General features: G+C 44.7%; 2 protein-coding genes across 2 annotated transcripts in view; both read left to right on the top strand.

Moving 5' to 3' along the window:
• Positions 1-4737: 4737 nt before the first annotated feature.
• On the top strand, positions 4738-5459 carry LOC118513630. Its single transcript, XM_036059694.1, has 2 exons — positions 4738-4766; positions 4975-5459. The coding sequence occupies exons 1-2, from the start codon at positions 4753-4755 to the stop codon at positions 5294-5296; spliced, it is 336 nt and encodes a 111-aa protein (XP_035915587.1). The 5' UTR covers positions 4738-4752; the 3' UTR covers positions 5297-5459.
• Positions 5172-24327, top strand: part of LOC118513629 (protein bowel) — a 43216-nt gene continuing 24060 nt past the window's right edge. The window contains exon 1 of the mRNA XM_036059693.1: positions 5172-6592. The gene's annotated coding sequence lies outside the window, so the exon portion shown is untranslated. The remainder of the gene's footprint in view (positions 6593-24327) is intronic.

The following is a 24327-nucleotide window of genomic DNA, read 5'->3' as shown; positions in this document are numbered from 1 at the left end:
TAGACGACACCCGAAAAACCTGTCGAAATTCATGGGTACAGCTCGACGATAACAGGCGCAAAGTGAAACAAATCGGACGGGAGCCGATAGCACGGCCAGCCCCGAGAACCTTCCGGTGGCACACCGAACCGATAGGAGAAAATGACTGCCTTTTGTTCACTTCTTTTTGAGGGCATTTGTTAAGGGGAGACAAAAAAAAAGGAAAAACGGTAGTCGAAAGTTCACCGAAGAAAGGAACGAAACTCGCTCCTGTTTTTTCCACCGGAAAAAGATTGTGCTACGTCACTGTGAGGCTCTCTCTTTAAAGGGACGCACTGTAGTCTGTATGGTGGAGTTCATATTTCTCTGTTACACTATGTAAACAGCGTTTTCTGGGGACTCATTTCGGCATGAGAATCTATTTTTGAGCTAGTTTAAATGAGAATCCTTTTAGCCCAAAAAAAAAGTAATCCTTATTCGAAATCAATGGATGCAATTGATCCTCGTGGCCAATAGCTACGAAGACTCCCGGGATCGATCTGTTCCAACCATAGCTTTGAATGAGTAAATAGCAGTGTCTAATAAGTTCAGATCTAATTTCCTTTTTTTATATGAAATATCTCTCTCAATTCCACATAACATATCGGTTATGAAAGAATCGAACGCGTAAACTGACATCGGGTCAAACGATCAACGGCTGGACAAACATTCGCCCTAAAAGACATCAACGCCACAAAACGCCATCGATGCAGCAGAATGCATGCAGGCAAGTCAAATTGCAACCAGTGCAAGAACAGTCACTCTCTCTCTCTCTCTCTCTCTCTCTCTCTCTTTATCTCTTTCTCGAACCGGAAAAGCCCAAGACCCCTAACAATGCACAAACCATCCCTTGCAAACCATTATGCCAAACGCCTTCGGGCTGGTGAAGCAGCAGAATAATCCGAAAAGGAAAAAGCAAAGCCCAACTGGACAAGGGCTCCGAAAGAAGCCTTTAACACAACAAACAATAAATAGAGGCAAACGATCACACACACACACACTCACCCGACGTGATACAGATAAAAAAGTGCGCTGTTTTTATTCCCCTTTCTTTCTCGCTTCAATCGCCCGGCGATCTTTCCTATCCCTTACGACGCCCAGTGACTCTGAAGAAACCTTAAATCTTCTCGATCTGTCCACGTTTCCTGCGCGTACGGTCAGTACGATCCTGGGCCTGGTCTTTTTTTTCATTTTTTTTCTCTCTCTCTCTTTCTCTCCTTTCCGTCCAAGGGCATCGGTCTCGAAGAGTTGATGTTTCGGGTTGTGTGTGGGTCTGTTTCGGTGCTTCTCCTGCTGTTCCTTTACTGCTGCCGTTAGTGCTGCCGTTGTTGCCTTCTTTCCAACTGCCGCCCACCGTCCGTGGTCTCTCGCTCTCCCTTCGAACGTGGGGCCACGAGAAAATAACTTTTATAAATACATTACACCGACCAACCCTTTCACCCTACGGTGCAGCATCTTCCTTTCGGGGCATCCACCACAAACCACAGACGCACCGATGGTCCGGGACGAACATACGCTGGTTTTGCGGTTAGTGATGCACGCTTGCTGTCTCATTCGCCCTAGCAGCGATGCTGTTACTGTTTGTCTTTACGTCACCATTTGCATCTCCCGTGCGATCGTATCCCCAGCATCCCAGAAACTCGCCCCGACCCAACAACGGCGACGACGAAGACAAGCGAGAAACGGAAGAAGAAGGCAACAGCAACAGAAGAAGAAGAAGTAAAAAAATACTCCATCGGCGTAAACGTCGTCCCTAATGATCGAACGGAGGCAAACGGTGTGCTTGATCACCGGCCACCTCCCAAAACCCGCAGCAAACGGCACCCAGCACTTCACCTGCCGATCACCAACACCACAAGCGCTTTCCGTGTGACTTGCGTTGTGCTGGCCGCAGCAAGCTAAAACCCCCACCGAAGCAGCGGAAGACAACGAAGAAAAACCGAAGAAGGAAAAAAAGCGTATCTCCTTCAGGGGATGGACTCGGATCGGTACGGGCGAGAAGGTAGATCGAAGGGGTTCGTGGTTGGTGGTATCGTCGAAGTCTTTAGTCTGTGCACCTCCGTGTGGACCGCGTCGCGTACCTCCTCAATGATCGATCGGCTTTGGCATCTTCCAAGACCGCGCGAGCTCCACATCTTGGCCTCTTGCGTCGAGAGACGATCTTGCGAAGGCTCTTGCTGCCCAGGACTGGGATGCTGAGGTTGCAGTGATGGAGGGTGAGGGTGGAAGCAATTGGAGGAGAGGAAACAAAAGGAGGTACAGCCTGAGCGGTTGCTGAAGTAGCCCGCTGGCAGCCAGAGACCACTTTCCTACTACATGCAAGACGACATACCTACCAGACACCAAAGCCGCCTCGTTCGCTTCGATTCGAGTCTTGCGCTCGTTTCGGAACATTGGTTAACGGCTGTGCGATCACTATGGGTGGATTGTGTGAATTGTTTGGACATTTTTTTTAAATTAATTTCGAATGCAATAATCATCACAAATAACGAGGCAATTCCGATGAGATTCAAACCACGATCCTGCCATGTGAAGATATTGTACTTTGTTCTTTGAATGCTTAAAATAAATAGATGCGGTCAGTGAATTAAATTCGCTAATCCTTCCGCTGGAAAAGGTCGCAGCATATTTCCCAACAAATCCCACAGTGCCGACCAAGACTGAAACGATCGCAACGATCGCGATCGCGCCGCACGTACAGGGCGATCCCGGCTGTCAGTGGGTTGAAAGAGCATTTTGTTTCGCATTCGTTCACCAATCGTCCCAGCATCTGCTCTCCGGCGCATCACCATCCTTCAGCGCATGTCCCGTGTTTCTCCACTCACTCACACACAAAACCCAATCCCCAACTCCCCTTCCCACCGAAAATGGGAGTGTGGTGGAGTCTCGTCGTCATGTCGCGTACACTCGGACTCGGGCATACGCTTAAACGTCCGCGTGCCTTTTTTATTATTATTATTTCGACCACAGCCGAATAATAGCACCAGATGCCTGGTGCTCGCGGTCACTTTGGCAACCGCTCGGGACCCGGGTGAGTTTGGGTGCCTTAGCTTTTTGGTTCCCTACTCCGTGGCGGTTTGAACTCTTTGAACAAAAAAGGCTCCCCTTTGCTGGGCCGGGATGCCATTAGAGGACGCCCAGCTATTAGGGTGGCTGTGTGGTGGGCCCTTGTTTTCCCGTTTTCTCTCCCTCTCGTTCAGGTTGAGCTAGGAGGAATTTACTACCACTTCACCGAAGGGCCCTGACAACTGTCCAGCCTAGGTTGGGGTGGTGTTGTGTTTTTGAGATGCTGATGCTGCTCCTACGTCTCCCGGAGGCACTTTCGTCAGCAAGATCTGGACGAGGTCTGTTTGACGCTGACCTACGATGAGTTGTTGAGTGCGCGGGTTGCATTAGAGAGGCAAGGAAGAGGAACAAAAAATGGTTCGGTATGCGGCAGGATGGCAAAAAAAAAACATACCGTCGAAACAATTTCTCCCCGGCTAGATCCTCTGGTTTACGAAAGGAGAGCAAGAGTTCACTAACCCAGGTCGGTGTATGCTATCAGGTCGGGAACTCGTTTTTATGTTTCTGTTCGGTTGCTGCCGTTGCTGCTCCCGTACGCTGCTGACGTTCAAGTGCGATGCGTGTGTACTTGATCTGCATGTGCGTGTGGTACGTAGATATGGATTAGATCGTGGAGATCGTCTAAGGCACTGGGAACGGGGTATTAGTTTCATTCCTATTTTTTCTACGCTACATTCGATTGGAAGCGTGGAGATTCGTGTAGATGATGCTGTGAAACGGATTAAAAGGGCATCAAATAGCGATCGCGGGCTGATCAACAGAGCGTTGTTGAAGGGTATTAGTGTCTGAAGTGAATGGGTTGAAGAAAATTTATTACACAAATTACAGGATGAACTTTAATCCTAGCTGTTAAATTAAATTTAAATTTTATTTTATTCCAAAGACATAACAGATCTTGGAATTCCTCTACAAGCAGCACCTCTCAACCTAAGATAACATCTTAAGTGTCTTCGTTTGCTGATAAACACGCTATCACGTACCACGCAAAAATGCTTCCAGCCAGACAGTCAGTCACGCCGACTCCTTATCTCGACCGATACAACACAGGGCAATTAAACCCTAAACGGCGGTGCTACTTCAACTGTCGCGTCCGTTCGCGATTGCATTGTTGTCCAGCGTAGGGGTACACGTGCAAACAGGCAGCAAATCATGGGCGAAACGGTGGCCAATCAACAGCATCGCACCCGGTTGCTTTTAATGTTATCAAATGCAAATTTTTCAGCTCGTCCAGCTCTACCCAGCAGTGCATACGATGCATTTTAATGCATCACACGCGGGAAGGCCTTTTAAATACTCGCTAGAACTTCTGTTGATTCTGAAGCTGCAGTGAGCTACGGCGATAAAAAGAGGGAAAAAACGTTGTGAAGAAGAAAATCACAATGGCTTGTCCACAGCTTAAGCTGGACTGTCCGCAAGGGCGAGCGCACCAACACTCGCACAGCTTTTGAAGCTTAAGATGCTATTACAACAGCTCAAGACGCTTTTTCGTTTGCTGCACACGAATACCATTGGGTGCAGACGAAACCAAAACCGGCTTTTCTTGTTTCTCCGCTGTGGCGGCGGAGAGCGAGCGTTCCAAGTGTGTGTGTGTGTGTGAGGGTGTGCGTGAGCTTTTGACATTCTTTCGTCCGGCCGAGGGGTGCGCTAAGGGTTGAAGCACCTGCAACAATGCTCAAGGAAGGGTAAGATTCACTATGAGCTTTGGTGAAGCAATTTGTAAGTTTGGTAAATTTTTTATGAAAAAATATTTTCAAAAATGAGGACATTTTTATTCGAAAAATCTTTAAGTATGCTTGAGGGTTTTTCATGATAAACGTAATATTTTCTAAAAATTTTAAAAGAGATAAAAAATATTTTTTTTATACCAAATTTCCGCAATGGTCATTACAGCATCTTCAGAATTTTGTTAGGAAAAAACCAACACACAAATATAAAATTGTTCCTTCCTCAAGCATCTTTCTCGATCACTGTGCAACTCCTTCCGAGTGTGCGTACAAGCAATGGCCACCCGCTCGGTAGTGTGCGTGCGATCGGCAGCTTAAGCGTCAAGGCGGGCTTGTTGTACAACAATGCGATCGGGAAAGCGTTCGTTTGCTTCGAGATACCGTGGCCGCATGACGCTACGCACCTGTGCACCGCTCGCCGAACGCTCGCTAACGCAGAGCAGAGAAAATTGCAAAAAAAGACCCACCGTGCCGAAAGGCGGGCTTAAGTTCGTTTCTTTTCTCGCTCCGTCTGCTGCCGAGCTCCAGCACCGTCAAGATGGAACGCCGTGAACGCGTTCGGAACGCGCAAAATGCCGTCGGGAGCTGTGTGATTCGATTAAAGTAAGTGGCGCAAACGGTGTAGTGGAATTGAATAACAATTTATGAAAAGTGTTTGTGAAAAGCAACAAGGAAAAAAGGTGAAATATAAAAGTGAGTGTTTGAAGCAAAAAAAAAGTGCTAAAAGAGATGTAAAGTGGTTAAAAAGAACAACAAGTAGAGAAAAGAATATACAAGTGAAAAAGTACAACAACCGTGCAATTGGTGACTTAAGCAGTGTAAAGTTAAGATAAATCGCAACAGTGTACAAAACAAAACCGAAAAGTGCAAACAAAAAAAGTCAAATCAAGTAAAGAAAAGAAAACAAGAAAGGATAACGCATCACACAAAACAACAAGAGAAAAGGGAAAAGTAAAAGAAACAACAAACGAAACGAGAAGAGATTAAAAAGTTAAGCTCATTGTGCGTGTGACGTGTGGTAGAATAGAAGGGGAGGTGCAGATGAGCAGTGGGAACGCTGCGCAGTGCATCGTACGGTGGAGGATGGCCACAGAGGCAACAAACGAAATGTCGAAAGAATAACAAACAACCAACCAATCCGCACCAGCCGGGCCGGGAATGCAGCCAGCACTGCAATAAGCTGTCCTCGCTGCTGCTGCTGCTGCTGCTGTCACCCTGAAGAGTAGCAAATGTAGGAAGGTGAAAAGTGAAGTGAAGTGAGTGAGTGAGTGTGTGGCGTAGCGCAGTACCGAGCGGGATTAAACTGGCGATGTCCGAAGGCCGCCGTGGATGCTGTAGAGATATATGATATGCGTGTGCCGCGTTGGAGGTTCGTTGGGAGGTCTTCCAAACCGATTTAGGGGAGAGTTGGAAACCGTTGGCTGAACGACAGCTAAGTTCGTGTGTGCAGAAGATGCAACTGATGATGATGGTGTGGGGTGATGATAAGTGCCAGTGAGTTTTGAGGAATGAAATGTTCTTAAGTTGAGTGAGAAAGTTTGAAAGGAGAAGAATACGTACAGCAAGTGACAAGTGATAAGCTAAACTGGGAATAAAAAATCGTGTGTTGAAAGTAGCAGCAGCTAACAAGTCGCTGTAAGGGAAGTGGTAAGGTGTCTTAACGTGGATTTCTCTAGAGCACACATCGCACTGCATCTGTCTGTCAAAGGAAACGGTGCGTGAAAGTACGTCTGTCGCGTGGACGCAGTTCAACCACCGACTCAGACTGGGCTTGGCTCAGTGTGGTAAGTGTCAAGACAAATTACTATTGATTATTTTTAATAAGGGTGCTGTGTGGCAAATGATGGAGGACATCCGTATCGCATGAATCAATCGAGAACAGTTTATTACATTTTTATGCAGACGTAGACGGTGTAGCGTATATGTGAATGATCCTGTGCCTCTAGGTGTTTGTATCGAACACAGTGCAACTGTAAGTCAAGTGTCTGGTTGAGACTGTTCCAAGCGTGATTTGTACTGAAGCTGAGCTTGTTTTGAAGTACAGTGTAATGTTAACTGATTAAAATTGGAACAAGATTCATGTTGCCATCAATTTAGACCCCGAGGAACTGATTCGTTTACGTCTCGTACTTGTTGTTTTGTTAGACATGTTATCGATCCTGTCTTTTATGCTTTTTTCACTTAAGAGTTGTGATTGTTAGGTATTTGAAAAAATGAAGGTATAGTTTCTTCCTTATGATTTATTTATTTTGTTTTAATCTTTATTTCTACTGGTTTTGCTCAAGCTAAAGAAGAACTAAGAGGTTGTTATACCCACGGCCAACTCCATTTTAGTAAACTTCCATGTTACCCTTTTTTATTTGATTCTTCTGTAATTTAACAATCTCTTGACATAGTCTTATCTTATTTTAATAACATATTACTTATATTCCACCGACTTTTATATTATAATTGGAAAGGTTATTATTACTCTACCGTTTGCCTATTTACAGGCTGAGCCATCCAGTGTTATTTTTATGGAGAGCTTGACGCTCTTCTAAAGCGTTAATAAAGAGGAGCCTCTAGAGAAGAAAAGAGCTGCAATAATAGGTCAAACTTGTTAATAAAAGTGATAAAAGTCAAACAACCTACACTCATTAAAGGATCCTGTTAAAATTTATTTTTAAGCCCCATTCGGATTCGAAGCTTCTCTGGGTTATTTGTTGTCGCGTTATCTCACCCGGGCGCTATAAAAATAAATCAATAACCGATTGCAACCACCTTCAATGTATGCAATCGCTGTGCAGCTTCCTGTAACAACGACTTGTAATTCATCACATGCCCACCGTTATCCCACTTGGTGCAGTAAATTTACGATTATCGATAACTCATCTCACCACCATTTTCCGGTTCACTTGGCCAAGTGGACTGGTAAGTGTGTGGTAATGCAGTGCTCGTCCACCAAATAAAACCCCACCTTTAACCTCGAGTGCCTCATTTTGTGCAATCGCTGGTAGTTAAACGGTTGCAAACATTTCACTTTACGCGTGTACACACACATCGCTGCATTTATGAATGAAAGGGGTTAATAAATTTCACTGTTGTATTTGTGTTTTTTCATGGTGAGGAGACGAGTTTCAGCTCATTAATTATTGTAACAGACAGGGAGAATATCCAATCGATTTATCATGTAACGATTGAAAGGAGTGCGTTCTAGTGGGGTTTAAAAAAATGGTTTTCAAGTAAAAAAAAGTTTTCACAAAAATCAATAACAAAACTCCACAAAGCGATTTTGTTAATCTACTTCCTACGCACTCATTACCATGATTTATAGCTTTTCGTTTTTATTCAATTCTGTGATGCTCTTTTTTTGGGCAATTTCACTACTCTTCCCGTAAGATTTCCGGGTCCCGCGGGAGAATTGGATCCGGAAACAACAGCTGGTGGGAGAGAGAGGAGAGATAAAAAAAGGCAAACCTTTTAATACGTGACAAGTGGTGGCCTTATCCGGGTGTTAAGAAGGAAGCCACATACACCCAACTGGTAGCGAACGGATGCTACTCATCCGACAGCACCCCAAAAAGCCCTCGCGTGTTGTTTCCCTTCTCCTCCACCGCCTCTTTCTTTCCCACGTATTGGAGACACACAAAAAACCGCCGAACGAAATAAAACCAGAGGCCTACACACCTTTATTTACAAAATGGACACAATTTCATTAGCATCGGAAAGCCATAACTCAAAAACACTCTGGCTCTTTGGCCGAAATAAGGAGGAGTGAAAGAGAAAGAGAAGACTCGCACACACACACATTCGACTCAACCTAGTTGGTGGAGAAAAAAAACAACAGCGCCATGTTTTTTCCTTCACTTTTTTGGGGATCTCTTTAAGTGAATGAAATGAGCGTAAAGGCGATGAACGTGCGATCGCAAAATGGGAGGGTGGATCGACTTTTAATTTTTGCGAACAGACCATTTCGAGCAACACTTTCGAATGTTCGCCCCAACTCGCATTAGAAGGGATCGAGAGTTTGGCAGGAAATAATACTAATGGGCACTCATTACCGTACCAGTGCCATTTACGTCCCGGGACGATTACACGTTAAGGGCACCCATTTTCCTCCACCACCAGGCAAAAAGAAGCATTCGATTTGTGCCCATAATCGAACGGAATTGATCATCCGGCTACATTTAAATATTACAAGCTTCCTATCACTACCACCAACTAAACCGTCACCGAACGGCAGCCCCAACAGCAGCACCTGATCTCGAACTTGATGGTGGTAGTGGCGATTATTAATGACGCTTAAAGGCGTCGTTGGCTGTCGTGGCTTGGCATCCCGAGCAAGACTCGAAAAGGCCCGTACGATCTCACGATCGCGGCCATGATTCACCCGTGAGCAGGGTGGGTTCGGGAATCGTGGATGGTGCGGGCGCGCGCAGTGTTCGATGGGAGACGAAACAATCATTTAATTTATTGAAAACGAATAAAACTAACAATAAAAACGATCGTAACGTGCTGCGCTCCATCCGCGATCATGCTGTGCTGTGCTGTGGGGATTGAGATTTGTTTCCCTTTTTTTTCTTGTTGGGTCTTCCCATCTTACTTTACCATCCTTACCGATCGGTGGAATTGAATGGTGAATGAGTATTGTAATTCGTAGGCGAATGTGAATTGTAAATAAAATTTTGAGAGCTTAGTTTCTTACTGAAATCGTTTTCAGTATTGATAAAGCATTGATTTCTAATGACTTTTGTGGAACTTAAGTTGAACTTATAAATTCTTGAAATAACTTATGACTTCTTTTTTGAGTACTTTCATATGTCTATTTCTTCTTTTTTATTGTTAAAATGCAATGACTATTCAAATTATTCTGTTTGTTGCAAACTATGGGTTGATTTTTTAAATATTTATAATTATTCAATAATACTGGTCTTGTACACTTGCAAATTACATTTTTCGGTTTTGATTTTCATCTTTATTTTTCATTCATTTTGTTTAACGTTTTATTTCTACTGGTTAAAATAAAACTCATGAAAACCTTGCATAAAATTAAAGTTAAATATTACTTCATTTTCATAAACTTGTGAATTCCGAAGAAATATCGATACGTTTATACTGTTAGAAACACTTAAAAATCATTTGAAATCGCACAGCTTATCTCCCTGGGAGCCAAAGTCAAAGCTTATCCACAAACAAACTCGCAATCAGATAGAATCAGCCCAGAAACATTCACATCCACATAACCACTGCCAGCCAGCGGCCATATTTTACGCTTTTTTATTACCAAAACCCAGTGGGATGCCCTTCAAGGTTCGATACTATCCCTCTTCCGAACCGGAAGTTACACCAGCGAGCGTACATCAAGTCTTCGATATCGACTATTCGATGAATAAATAAAGTTCGATAGTCGAAAAAACAAGCAGGTCCACAGCGTTATATCCGCAGCTTGTGTTTGCTATAAACGGCAGCACGAAAATTCGTTAATTTAATCAGAGCTCGCTTTTGCCTATTTTTTCACCCGTTTTTCCTTTCCCAAGCCGGGGGTTTTTTTTTTTGGGACGATTTTTCACCACCGTCATCACTTTTTTGGCAACCCATTCCGAGCGATCCATTTCTTGAGCTTGAGTTGGCCGTTTGTTTGTTGCGTCCTTTAATCATGTTCAGCCTGTCAGTAAGATCGTTTCTGCCTGCACTGCAGTATTTCATTCGTTGTGGCGTTTTGGTTTTTTTTGTGTGTGTTTGCTCCCGCTTGCTTGCTTGTTAGGAGCAAGCGTTTTAGCCACGGCCAACACTAATTTACAGTGTTTCCGTCGTCGACTAGGCGTGGGAAACACAGCACAGAGAGCTCACACATCCATCTCCTGCAAAATGAGAGCTAGAGTGAAGCGGAGTGGGAAAAAACCTCGGTGGAAGCACTCGAAAAATCACCTGCCTTCATCTCTTTGGCTAAGAAAAGCTGGGAATGGAAAACTGGTAGCGATGTTGCTACCCTGCTACCGTTCGGTTGCGCTTTAATTCGGTTCGCGTTCGAGACGTTATGGTTTGCAGCTTCTGTACAGTTGCAGTTGGTTGGACGAATCAAAAAAGGGAACGATAACATTTAGCTCATTAGGGTGTTGTTGTTGCTCCTTTTTTCGGTTCGATCGCTTCTCCCACTCGGTGTTGATTAATTGCCACCGCACAGCAAGGTAAACCTGTTGGCCAAATATCGTTCGTACGAGCTGTTTACGATCGGTTCGCTTTTTGTTTATTGATTTTCGAAAAAAAAAGTACACTTGTCTTCCAAAGATGAACAACCTAACGGAAGCTTGTCGGACGGAAAGCTGTACGCTATACACTCTGCCATTAGCTAATAGGCTTAGTGTTCGCCCACAAAACTCGAAGCCACTCGGAGCATTGCAAATGATCAGCGGGGGCCCCGTGAGCACTATTATTATGGCGTTGATTAAAAGGTTTTGCTTGTTTTGGAATTTTTGAAACACCCCAAAATGAAGCTCACCACACAAATCACCTGTTGCAGCAGGGAGAGACATCATTAACTGTGGAACAGAAAATCAAACCGTTATGGCCACGATTCGAATCCGCCCTTCGTTATGATTTTACCCCAGCAATTCCACAACCTCTGTAGAAGAAGTAACAAAAACGCTTCAACTCCATCAGCATAAAACGAAACGCCTACACGACTAGAGAAATAGGAAATGGACGAAAAACATTCGCCCAAAAGGCTAGAACATCAGTCACTAGTGAATCGATGTTGATGGAGAGGTTGTTGGGCGAACGTAGCTGCAAGAGGAAGGTGGAAAAGCAATAACTATAATTTAACAGGCTCATAAAAGTTACCATAAAATTATAAGAATTGAATTTGATTTAAAATATATTCGGTTCGCTCGCTTCGCTGTGTTTGCTTTGAGCATTCCCGTATTCGTCCGTATCTCGATCTCTGGGGACACTGGGCGATGCACACGCTGCAAGGGCTTTCTTTCCGTGCATCGCCAGCAACAAAGTGACCCTGAGAGCATCGGCAATGTGCAGCAGCCGGCCTGCAGTCGAAAGTCATTCCACGGTAGTCGAACACGGTCCAACATGTCCACCGACCCGGAACGAAACTGCTTCTGACAGTGGCCAATCCTCGACGCTCCCCGACACCGACCGGACACACGGACAAACTGTCCCTGTTCGCTGCTGCTGCTGCTGCTGCTCGTGTGGGACTTTATGTCGCGCTGGGTAAAGTTTCTCAAGTGGAAATTTACGACCATGAAAGCATCATCCCTTGATGTTGCTGGTGGCGTTGGTTCTTGGAGGCAGTGAGAAGTTACAACAACAACTGCAAAGAAGCGGCAGTGGCCAGGAATCGCAATGTTTGCCCTCATGTTTTATTCATCTCTGGGATGGGGTGTTCGCGCTAGTCGCGTATGATTTACACGCGTCGCCCCGGGGTGTGGTGTCCGTGTACTTTCGTACGGCACCTACTGGAAACCGGCAGAAATTTTTGGGGGGGTTTAAAAGCACAAACGATGTCTCACGTGGACACCTTTGAAGCTTGAATGGTAATTTTTATAAATGGATGCAAAAGGGTGAGCTTAATTAAGGGCACTGCAGTGGACATGCAGTGGACATGAAGTAGCGGTGAGCTCTATTCCAGATGCCTCAGATATTCGAGAGATTAGTATGTTTTGGAGAATCCTATTGCCGGTGAGTGCTGGTAAGAGATGTCCCTCTTTGGTCTATCTCTCTCTCTCTTGCTACCCTCTATTCCTATAGGTATCCTCCTTCCCCAACACGTCGGAATATTTCCAGAACACCCAAAGTCCCTCTCAAAAGATGTCCATTTTTGGTGAATTGCAGACTCTGCTCCTAAAGATATCTTCCACAACAACAAAAAAACGCAATCACACCACTTCTCCCTTATGAGACGTCCGTCCAGCACCGTCCCGTCTATCACCTCTAATTAATCTCACCCGGTCGTAAAAACGGACCCGCAAATTAATCACCTATTTTTATAGCGCGCCATGAATAGTGGCCGCTATACCCTTCCCAAAGCCGCTTGACGGATGCGTGCGAGATGTCGCTGTCGGCTGTCAAAATCGCGGCTTTCGTTTCGTTTCGGTTTTATTTCTATGGAGCTTCGCCTTTTTCTCTCGCTCTCCCTTTACGGGTCATCCTCGATCCATCGATATCGGTATCGGACAGATTAAGTTGCTGGGATGCTGGCTTGAGTTGATAGTCAAAATAAGGGGGGGTTAAACGAACCAATAAAAGTTTCGTTCAAAATCAAAACCTCCCATCCTCCTCCTCCTAGTTCTCTCGCCATAGCTTTCCTTGTTGCGATGAGAGGTGTCCATCATTCGATCAGTCAAAACTCGCCCTCGCCTAACGAACGGGAGGTTTTCTGATGGGACATGGCAATGGGTCCATAAAATTCAAACCATTCGGGAATGGAAAGCGCTCCGTCTATTTCATGCCGAAGCTATAAAGCCGTTTGATTAGACCCATTGGAGAAGGTTTGGCTGTGCGTAGGATTGAAGTCACAGTGAGGACACCTTCAGCGCTTGGCAGTTCGGTTGAGTTGTGGCTGTCAAATGGTGGAAGGTGCGACACTGAAACCGCGTGCTGTGTGCTATCAATTGGTAACGCACGGTTCCGTAAATCCGGTGGCCATCATTTCGGTCTACTTATGTCGGCGTAACTTAGCTGTAACTTCAAGCTTTATGTGCTACAACCTTTAGGAAGACAACCTGGCCATTGCGCGCGTACGTGTGTGACTCGGGCGATAAGATTGAAGCTTGAAGTGCTTCTTTATGACGTTAGCAAACAGCTTTCTGATTTAAAGCTTGAATGTTTAATTAGGTCGTCTTGTTTGGCATTTCTAAGTAGTACAACAATTTACGACCCTAAATACATTCCGCGATCTAGGCATCTGTGCGGTACGATCACCTTTCGGCTGGACTTTGGTGGAACTGCCACCGATCAAGAATTCTTACCCTAACGAGCACCAGTGCCTCTTCTTGAAGATTCAAGTTGGCAAGATTAAACCACCAAGATACCACCAGCACGCCGAACGCAGAACTCCGCTGGACACATGGACACATGGCATTAAAAATGCATGCAATTCCTCCTACCGTTCGCCATTAAAATCACTTCACGTGTTCACCGTTGGCTCTTCCCCGGCGTTGCTTGCTTGTCGTCGGTGAGACTCTTGCGCCGCTAACGAGGGCGCGAAAGACCCATCAATGTTTGTAATTAAAACTTCACATTTTTCGTCTTGCCCCCATCTCCACCAGCTTGCTCGCTTCACAACCACGCCAAGAACAAAAGCAACAAGGGGTCTATAATTTTACGATCCCGCCAGCAGAAACCGGGGGCGTTCAAGATCGCACGCTGCTGGGCCGGTCCCGCGTGCTCGCGTCCGCGGGCGGAGGGTTTTCCTTCTTTAATTTTTATGGTATCGTAAAATTATAAAAATTATACTGTGTTTTCTTCGCGTGTGCTCTCTCTCTCTCTCTCTTTCTCTTGTCCGGTGAATGTGGATACGTGAACCCAGCGGGTGGAAAACTTTTCACCCACAAATGGTGGGGTGAGCTGTTGATACTTTGAACTAGTTTTGCTGGGCTGACGGTGATGGTACCGAAGCTCACGGGAAAGCACACCGTTTGCTGATTACTATTTTATGGATCAGGTTGGGACTTGCACTCCACAAGAAATTTCCACTGATTCCTGAAGAACGCACAATGGTTTAGAAGGGGACTTAAGGTAGATTTTGAAGTTAAAATTATTTGTGGAAAGATTGATATTTGTTTAGTCATAATCCATTATTTGATTTCAATCTATTTGATTCTGGCATAAATTGTATCTTTTAAATATTATACCCAAATTTCAATACTAGAGCTGATTTTTCCGTATCGTTATTGCTCATTATCTAGAATTTTCCAACGAGATCCCGGAGCATGCTCGGTTGGCGTACGGCTAAGTACGGGGCTTAAGATATTAAATTTAATATTTCCTACATTTTTCCTCATATCTCTAAAATCAACTCCTTGAAATGATTTTTTACCGTAACAATAATGATATGTCCACCCCTGCAACTTAACTGCTCCACTGTGCAATGCAAGCAAGTGCTAGTAAAAATTAATTTATTTTCAAAACTATTAAATTACAGCTTTACGCTCATCTTGCGGTGAAGTTGTGTTACCCTTTTAAAATCCCAGAGATTTGTAGCTGTTGTGAATTGCTTTTACTGGTCTTTGACTTCATGGTAGCTCTCTATCTTGAGCATATTTTGGACATCAAGTTTGAGTCGCTGAGAAATGCTTCTCTCTTCGAGGCTCTTTGACTTGTGGTTGTCAAATAGTTCACTTACCTTTAGAAAGAATCTCTGGGGACAAAAAAAAGGGTAGCTCATCCGCGCGCACACACACACACTCCCGCTGTCTGTCAAAATCTTCAGCAAATGGTAGTAAAGGTGAGGTGTGCTCGCTTATCTTGATCCTGGTCTATTACACCAAACGGAACGATCCACCGTGCGCGTGCGTTTTCATCTGCCCATAACCTATCATTTGGCCGCCAACAGTTCACCCACAACCCAGTTGTTGTCACGGTCGTCATCCAGAAGAAAAGCTGTTTTTACCTTGCTTTTCTCCTTCTCGGTCGATCCGCATACCAATCAGGCTGGTAATAAATTGAAAAAAAAATGTTAAGATAACAATCAGTTTTTATTTTACCTTCCACCATCGTCCACCGTCACCACCGAACCACCGTCTATTGAAGCATAACAAAGTATTTGGCAGTACCGAGCAGCCAACGGTCGGCTTTCCCGTCAAAAGGCGCGCTACTCCGGTGTTGCTGCACGGGGATCGTTGGCTGCCGTAGGGCTTCTCGTGATCGCCCTGGTACGTGTGTACCGAACGTTCGTTGGATACGTTGAACTTCGCTCGGTCGCTCGCTCTCGGTCTTCTTCTAACTCCTTTTTTTTCTGCTGACGCATTCTCAACTTCCACCGCCCGTGATCGTGATCCACCATCGCCCGGATCGCGTCTCACACGGTACGCATGTCCCACAATCCGGCGATCTGCTGCGTTCAGCGGGGTTGATCCACACAGATCTCAAACCGGTACACCGGGGCACAGCATCAGCTTATCGGATCGAGCGCATCTCGCGCACCATAACAAATGCGCCTTCGTTACGTTACGTGTCCCGTGCGCGGCATTCTCCAGATCTTCCAGCGCGCGAGAGCTTCACGAAAGCAAGAAAAAAGGGGAATAATAAGCCACCAAGATGGTTTACCGGAGGGGGAGGATTTTTAAATCCCGATTCGAGAGATAGTGGAAGGCGATTGTGAAGAATGCGGGGAAAAAAAGCACGCGGAAACAAAAGAGGACCCGAATCCCGAAAATATTTTAATTGTAATTTATGATTTTCCACCAGCGAATTAATTGTTTCACGTTCTACGTACTACGTGCCGGCAAGTGTGATCCAAATGTGTGGCGATGGTTGGGTTGGGATATTTATTGAATTAAAGTTTGTGCTTGTTGGTTGGAAAATCGTACATCGGGCAGATATTCAATTAAAAACCGTTCAGAACGAAAATCTTATTAAGCGATTATCGTGAACCATGCTGGAAAAACGATGCGTTATTTGGGGATTGGTTGCTGTGCTTGAGTTTTGTTTGATTCTTAATAAGTGAGTAATTCATTTCCCTTTGTGAGGTTTAAAATGGTTTACTTTTTGCGAACAAAATAAAATTTTGATTAAATTTCATTTATTTTGCTAACTTCGAAGCTCATTCGTTTTTAAAAGATTTATAAATTTTAGCCAATTTTTTTTCTCAAACAAAAAAATAAAGAAATCTCTAAAACCTATGAAAAATTACTTCATGCTAAGACAAAGCATTAAATTCAAAGTCAGACTTCCCTCTGAGACCACAATATCCGCTTCAAAAACAGAAACATAGAATAAAGAAATAAAATAATCAATGGAAGACACAACCACACCACTCACACGCCAACATCCGAGCCTATGCACCGAAACGGTAGTTCCCCATGAGGGACATCCCTCACCGTAAAGTTTTGCTTCCGTATTGATGCGTTAATCCATCACAGAAGAGAGAAAAAAAACTCCAACCAGTTCCGATTTAATGTCGCCCGGGGGTGAGTTATGAGCTTGCTGTCGAACAACGTACCCCCGCGTACGTTCAACACAACTTTGACGGACTCAAGTAACCGTACCGTACCCGCAAGAAAAATCCCCAAATAGCTCCTGAATAGCTGAATGAATTTCAAACAGGCCATTTTTGGGAAAAAAAGCCACACGTACCGCGCACTAAAGCCGAGATCGCCTCGAGGATACTTCATTTACTGCTTGGCGAAGGTCCGACCAGCCAACATACGAGTGGCGGTCTCCCTCTCTCTCCCAGGGATTTATTTCTTTGTGTGGAACTTTGGCAACTTTGCTTGCTGTGTAGCACTGTAGACTCGTAAAAAACAGTGCTAATTTTATGACAGTGCCCACGGTGTCTAGGAGCACAAAGGTGGTATGAAGTGTTGTCACATGTTGGTGGACCTTCAAGCAGCCACTTGGGAGGAAGGTTTTTTTTTTTGGTGGGTAAAGTTGGGTCAAATATCGTTCACCGGTTCGGCAGAGTCCTTGGATCTTTTTGTTGAGCGGCTATTTTAAGGAGACTTGCGCATAGACGTCCCTGAGATCCTTTTTGGTCTGATGTGGATTAGAAGCTGATGAAGTGATCTTGTAGTAGTGGAAAAAACTATGTCTAGACTTCAAGAAGACCTAGAGTTATCTTTTACGAGATAGAAGCTTAGCTTTGGTAGTCAGTATTGCTGTCAAATGTCACCAATTTAATTGCAGAAGCAAATAAACTTCAACAAAGAACACATACGTCTTGACCATCACAAAACCTGGATCAAGTTGGTCCAATATGATCCGGTAGCTAATGATTAGTCCTGTAGCATAACTTCCAATCTCAAATCTCACCAATTTAATTTTAGAAGCAAATGCGCAACAAAAAAACACATGTCCCAACACTTCTCCGGAGGTCTCCAGTGGTCCCGGGCTACAATCTTGCATCACCGAAAAACAATATAATCAATTTGTTAAAGTTTATTTAACAGACTGACCACCAGAGTAGCATTTGAGCGTCTTGCCAGCAAACGACGGTCCATTTGGAAGGAATCGAATTACCACAGAAGGGTCCTCAATACCAACTCTCGTTCGTGTGTGTGTGCATGTGCTCATACGAATCAAACAACAGAACATCGGTTATAAACACGGACCAACATTGTTGCCTGTGTCGAGTAGCAACATTTCTTGGTGGATGAGAAGCGAGAGGAAGACTAAGACTTGACTTGGTTAGAACTTCTGCCAGCGATGGAATGAAGTCATCAACATAACCGCCAGCAAAGGCCCTGGAGGATGAATCGATGCCATTGTTTTCGACAGCTTCCATTCGAGCGAACGCTACACTCTTACAACAGCACAGCGCATGGTGTAATAAATCGTGGTTTCGTGGTTTTCAAACGCTTGTACTTGTGGATGCTGTGACGGCTGCCCGAGTACCAGTGTGGCATCACATGATCGGTTTTGCACACGTCGAGTCCCGTGCCCGTTCCTTATTGCAAGCATCGCAAAAATCTTCCCAACCAAGCAAATAAGATGTTTATTATTTGCTGGAACTCGGTCCAACCACAGCGAAAAGGGTGTTCCGGTGTGGTGTTTAGAAATTTGCAGTATATTTTCCCTTTTTTTCCTACTCTTAACTGCTTTATTGAAGTGTGAAGTTGGAGATTTTTCTCCACGACTGAACCCTGTCGATAAACGATCGTTTATCTCGTTTCTTTTACACTACAGTGGTACTTGCATCGAGTGTCTCACTCTCCACTGTGGGCAAGAGCCGTTTATGGAGGCCTTCTTGAAGGTGACGCTTCAACAGGCTCTTTTGGCCTGCATGGTCTGCGGTTCCAAGTGACTCTCAGGTGGTGAAAGTTCGCCTGCCGAATGACAAGGTGTCGATTGTTTTTTCGTGTAAGAAACACTCCTTACCACACACATAAACTTGGTTGACGAAAACTGGTGCTATAAATTTTAAATATCGGTTCATAAAATCGTCTTTCGACCACAGTGCAAATAATTTTACCTCCACCGTTTCTGCTTTGCTTTTATCACATCCCAAATCAGTCAATTCGTGAAGGTAATTAAGCGAGAAATGAGCGGTTTGCCTTCCTCGCGATGTGTTTCTCTGCTTCATTATTTCACCGTGGCTGGTTGGACTCTCGCGTCTCGCGGAGCATCTGTGGCAGAGGGCACAGGTTCATACCGACGCCTTTTGCCTGACTGATTGGCTCGACGGCATCACAGCCCGGCAAACGGCTCGAAATGGACCTCCACGAGGGGTCACGTTAAAAGTCTGACGAGCCTGAACGCAGGCAAATAAATAAAAAAAAAACGAAAACGAACACCTTGCAGATGGAGGCACGAAATTCCATTCGCCCTCGCGGACGGACGGACGGACCACCAGGCGAGCAAAACCATGGGTGGAAAAAATGTGTACAATCAGTTTGATTGAATCGCACCGCTCCGATCGCGCGCAAGATGCGTTGATTTATCGAAATCTCAAGCCCTCGGCACCAGCGGCTTGAAGCCAGCCAGATGGCGACCAGCGGCCGGCCAGGGGTTGCACGGTGGATCAAAATCATGCTGACCATAAATCACGCGAAAAAGAGACTGAAGAATGTTTGGGAACCAGCAACAGGTACTGTGAGGCGGTGTTTGTGTGTGGAGTTTTTCGTTAAATCTAATTTAAAATTGAGAATAAGATCTGCATGATAGCATTAGGAAGAGAGCACGCTGGAACTGGTTTGAGGATTGTCTCGCAGAATTTTTATAGCAAAGTTGGAAGTGCTATGAAGAAAATATTCGAGCATGGAATTCCTTCCGGATAAGGCTTTTTGTATGCTGGCGTTTCTTGAGCTATGTTGAGAAGACTTCATAAAAAGACTCTCAACTCGTCCAACAATTAGGTTAACGTGCCATCTTCAAGACATTCCAATCATCTGTGACATCTTATCTTCAGCATTAAGACTCACACAAAAACACGCGCTCTCCTCTGTCAGCCATGGCCTGAAACTGTCTCGCTACACACCGCACGAGCTTCTTCTGCCACCCTTTTTTTTCCCACACCATGTTGTGATGCAGGCTGCTTCTCGGAAATGAAGAAGCGCAAATTAGATCCCATCCCGGAGCGGCTGATGCGAAACGTGTAGCACGTCTAAGCAAGAGCCAGAAAAAACCCCACCCCATCGCAGCAGCTCCAAATGAACGCTACCTTTGTGATGAACGTAAATGAGTTCATTTCAGTCAAGTGTCATAAAAATAAGATAAAAAGTAGCAAAGCGGAAGAATATATTGAATGTTGGTAAAATGGGAAGAAAAAAAAACACCGCAACGCTGAAACTCTTTCCTTTTTTTACCACGGGGCTCAGCTTTTATTGGCCTGTTGACTGGTAGGGGGTCGTTAGTTTTAATTTTGTGCTATCTGTTTTGTTAGGCATTAGACTGTTTTGGCAGGTTTTTGAGGAACGAGGCGCGATCGTTTTGTTGGTGGTTTGATCGGTAACACACAAGTTGGGGTTGGTTTTGTTTTACTCTTTTGGAAAAAAGTTTTACATTTTGCTATTTAGTTCAGTTTGGTGTTTTTTTTTTATTGAAAAGTTACAAAAAATAGAAGAGTACTTAAGAAAATATTCACGCAGCAAAGTAATTCAGAAAACTCGCGCTTCTTAAGATTTTTTTTGCGATTGTTTTTTAGTCCACAAATAATTAGTTTTGCTTGTTTTTAATTAATTTTTCTACTTAACTGAGTTTCATATTTTGCTAATTGATAGGATAATTATGAAAATAAGATTTAATAGTATAAAACATGTCTTATAAAAAGCTTAAACAAGAAGTGAGTCAAGCTGTTGCACTAAAAATAAAAAAATATGAAAAACAACAAGAAAAATCGATATGATAGAATAAATTTAACAAAAATAAACAAAAGTAAACAATAATAATACACAAACATTGAACAAAACTTCCTCGTTATCCATTCTAAGCATATCGTATTGCTCTCAACCCTGCCTACATAACTTTTTCGGAATTTTTCGAAACCCTTATATCATAAAACATTTACCAAACATCGAATTAACTCATTCCGGAATATTACAAACTTTTGGCCCCCGGGGCGGCAAAACGATCAGAAGGGACACGATCCACGAGGACGGTCCGGGTTACGTAAAGTCCACAGAAAACTTTTCTCCCTTTTTCTCCCCCCCCCCCCCCCGTCCCGTTCCAGTATTTGAACTCGAGCAGAAGCATTCTAATCGGTAACAGCAGCAGCACCCACAGTAGTAGTCGCTCGTTATCGGCAACCCGGGCAACACCGTGGGCAAACACATTCCAACCGCACAGCGCGCAACCAAATGCGCAACCGGAGGTGTTCAAATAAGATAAGAAAAGCACACGCCACAGCAGCAGCAGCAGCAGCAGCAACCGAAGTCCGGAGACTGCAGTGACACAAAATGTAGGCCACCAAAAAGGGTTGTGTGCATGCGGTGAAGGGGTGCTGAAGTTTGGAACAAACATTGCACACACATGCAGGAGTAGTTCCAGCTTTTTTTTCTTTCTTATGCCCAGTTTCGAAAGAGGGTGTCGTTGAACAGTTTTTCTTTTTCCCCTGACTGCCATTTTATCGGATGCGGGCACATGGAACATGGGCAGACCTCGAGCTAACCATTTTCCCGAGCACACGGCAAATGATCCGTGGAATCCCAGTTGGTTGACCACGGGCGGAGAGAAATGATGCGATTGTTCCACCTTTCGCAACAACCGAACCCTATCAATATTCGTTCGCACGCGGCAAGGTGACAGGTTATTGGGTAAAGCTGGCGATGTAGAAGTGCAGCAAACGGTTCTACTTTTCCGAGCATTTTTATTCTTTGCCATTCCTTCCGGGGTTTTTCTGTCGCTGAAACACAACCAGAACCAGGATGGATGAGCTTTCGAGCGCGAGCTGTTGCTGGGTTGGATTGTATTGCAAATTTAGCTCTAGCTGGCCTTGTTTTTTCGTGTGCGTGTTTTCTTCTACCATACCGGCAGCAGCATAAATTTTAATAAATAAATAATGAAATGAGAAATTTTTCTCGCCTCACTTACAATCGAGCGAGTGACGTGTTCGCGCTACCACGTGCACCACCGATGATGTACTAACGGGCAGATCCGGGAGGCGCTCGAAATGAATTAAAGCGGAGAAAAACATGCATGTTTTTCGCTGCTGCTGCTGCTGCTGAGCTTTTCATTTTCCGTTCCTTTCCTTCCAACAGGCAAACGAAAAACCCCAAAAGCAAACGACACGGTGAAAGAAAAACAACCATCACGACGTCTCACGGTTGAGCTGGGAAATGATTTATCGGAAGATTCGCGTAGAGAAGGCTACCATTTGCTCTCTCCCTCTCCGCGGTGAGACCTCACAAGGCATGTGTCGGGTTGTGTTGTTTTACCTTATTACTAATTACTAATTCATTCGCCACCCCGAAAACACCCCGTGCGTGTGTGTGTGTGTGTGTGTCGGCACGGGCACCAATGTACCGAGGTGTTGGCCGTAAATTTGTTTCCATTTTTATTTCCATTTTTTTCCCGGCTTTTGTTGTTCCTCATTTTCACTTCTTGCTCTTGGATGCCAAGTAGCGCGCACGCAGCGTGCACCACAAGTGGCAATAGCACAGGAGATAGGATGATATATGAAAATATGCGCCAAAATACCAACGCCGAAAGACGAGTAGTACGAGCGCCCGAGCTCTGCCAACTGCGGTAGCTTCGGGCTGTGCCGTTCAGTTACTTACGGGCCGCCGTGAGCGTTAATGAGGCGTGAGGTAGCTAACAGGTTGATTTATAAGCAGCTCCCAACCGTTCCTACCGTATGGGCTCGGCGGCCGGGCAGCCACACTTTCGCTCCACTTCCTGCATTATTGGATGGCTTGTTGGTAATTAAAGATTTTAATTTAACTACCGAACAACGGCTTATGCTTGATAGAAACACTATAACATGCGAGGGGTAGAGGGCTGGTGGGAAGGGGGTGTCGGGGTTGAAAACAATGTTCGAATGCTTCTGTGCCAGTGAAGTTGTCCGAAGTTGTACTGTCATGTTCGTAACACTTTATGTGTGAATAAAATTAAGCCTTTTCCCTTCGTTCTGATATCGCTTGGCGCCGTGACCAGGATTACTTGGCTTTTTATCGTTTTATGGTGATTTTCTTGAGCGTAAATGCAAATTTGCTTTCTGTTTTGTATTTAAATAGGAAGCTCTAGAGCAACAAGTACACGTCTTGGTGCCGTGACCAGAATGCAAAAGGCTTTTTGTGAAGCATTTACAAGGTTCCGCCGGGCTTTTTGCTGGTTTTCGAACCTTTAAAAATTATTTTGATATTACCTTTGAAACTCAGAAAGCTCTAATTTTAAAAAAATACGACCTAGCAATTAATTCCATTTTATGCTTCTATCCAAGAAGGGTTGTCTCTGTTTGAAATTGAAGTTGAAGTTGAAGTGGAAGTGGAATATTGATTGGTGCCTTGACCAGGATAACCTTCTTTGAAGCAACAAAATCCTTTGTTTTTGGATGCCCTGACCTGGACCTACTGATCATTTCGTGAGGTTCCGTAAACGTTAGCCATTATTTCAATATTCTAATTTAATTTGCATCGAAACTTCACAACCGGCTCGTCCTTTACTCGGTATCAGATCAACCCCAGGCCTGCAATGTGTGCCTCTGACTATGGAAGTTCTATTCACCATCAAGCTAGTGCCGTATGTTCGGTTGGGTTTTCCTCTAACAAAACACTTAGCACGCACCAACAATGAGCGTACTCCGACCAGCTCGCTTCACCAGGATTGGGTCACGTTTGTTTGTTCACTGTGTCACTGGCTAGCGCGTTGTACTTCTTTAATTCTTTCCCAATTTTACTCTCTCCTGCCTTGGTCTACAACCACACCAAGCCGTTCGGGGATGTGTATGGAACGAAAAAATTCCACAACCTCAGCCTATGCGTGCGGGTTAGAAGTTGGGCTGCCTGTTTTCCTTCTGTTTTGCTTTCTTTTCCTCTCGATGTTGATTGTTTACTGACTCTGTTCTATCTCGCTCGCTCGTTTTGTTGGTGAGCTTATCAACTCCACCAGAGCTCGCTCGCCCGTGTAAGGACGAATCCGATCCGCTGCGTGGAGGAAATGTTTATGTTTGGCCAAAATATATTCAAGCATTGGGTGTTTTTTGGCTTTGGTTCTCTTCTGCCTCCTCCGTGTCCCGACCGGACACGCACCAGACGATCCTCTGTGGTGGAACAGCCGGAAAAAGCAACAATCTTGCCCCGGTAGAATGATCCGCAGCTTGAAGAACGGGGCAAGCGAACCGAGTGAATGAACGAAGACCAATATTTGCTCAGAACCCCTGAAGGCAACAGAGCGCACATACTGGGCAGGAGGCTCTGTCCGGGCTGCCAGGGTG

Source organism: Anopheles stephensi, chromosome 3 (assembly GCF_013141755.1).
Source record: "Anopheles stephensi strain Indian chromosome 3, UCI_ANSTEP_V1.0, whole genome shotgun sequence".
NCBI lineage: Eukaryota > Metazoa > Arthropoda > Insecta > Diptera > Culicidae > Anopheles > Anopheles stephensi.
This window is presented reverse-complemented; position numbering and strand designations above follow the sequence as displayed.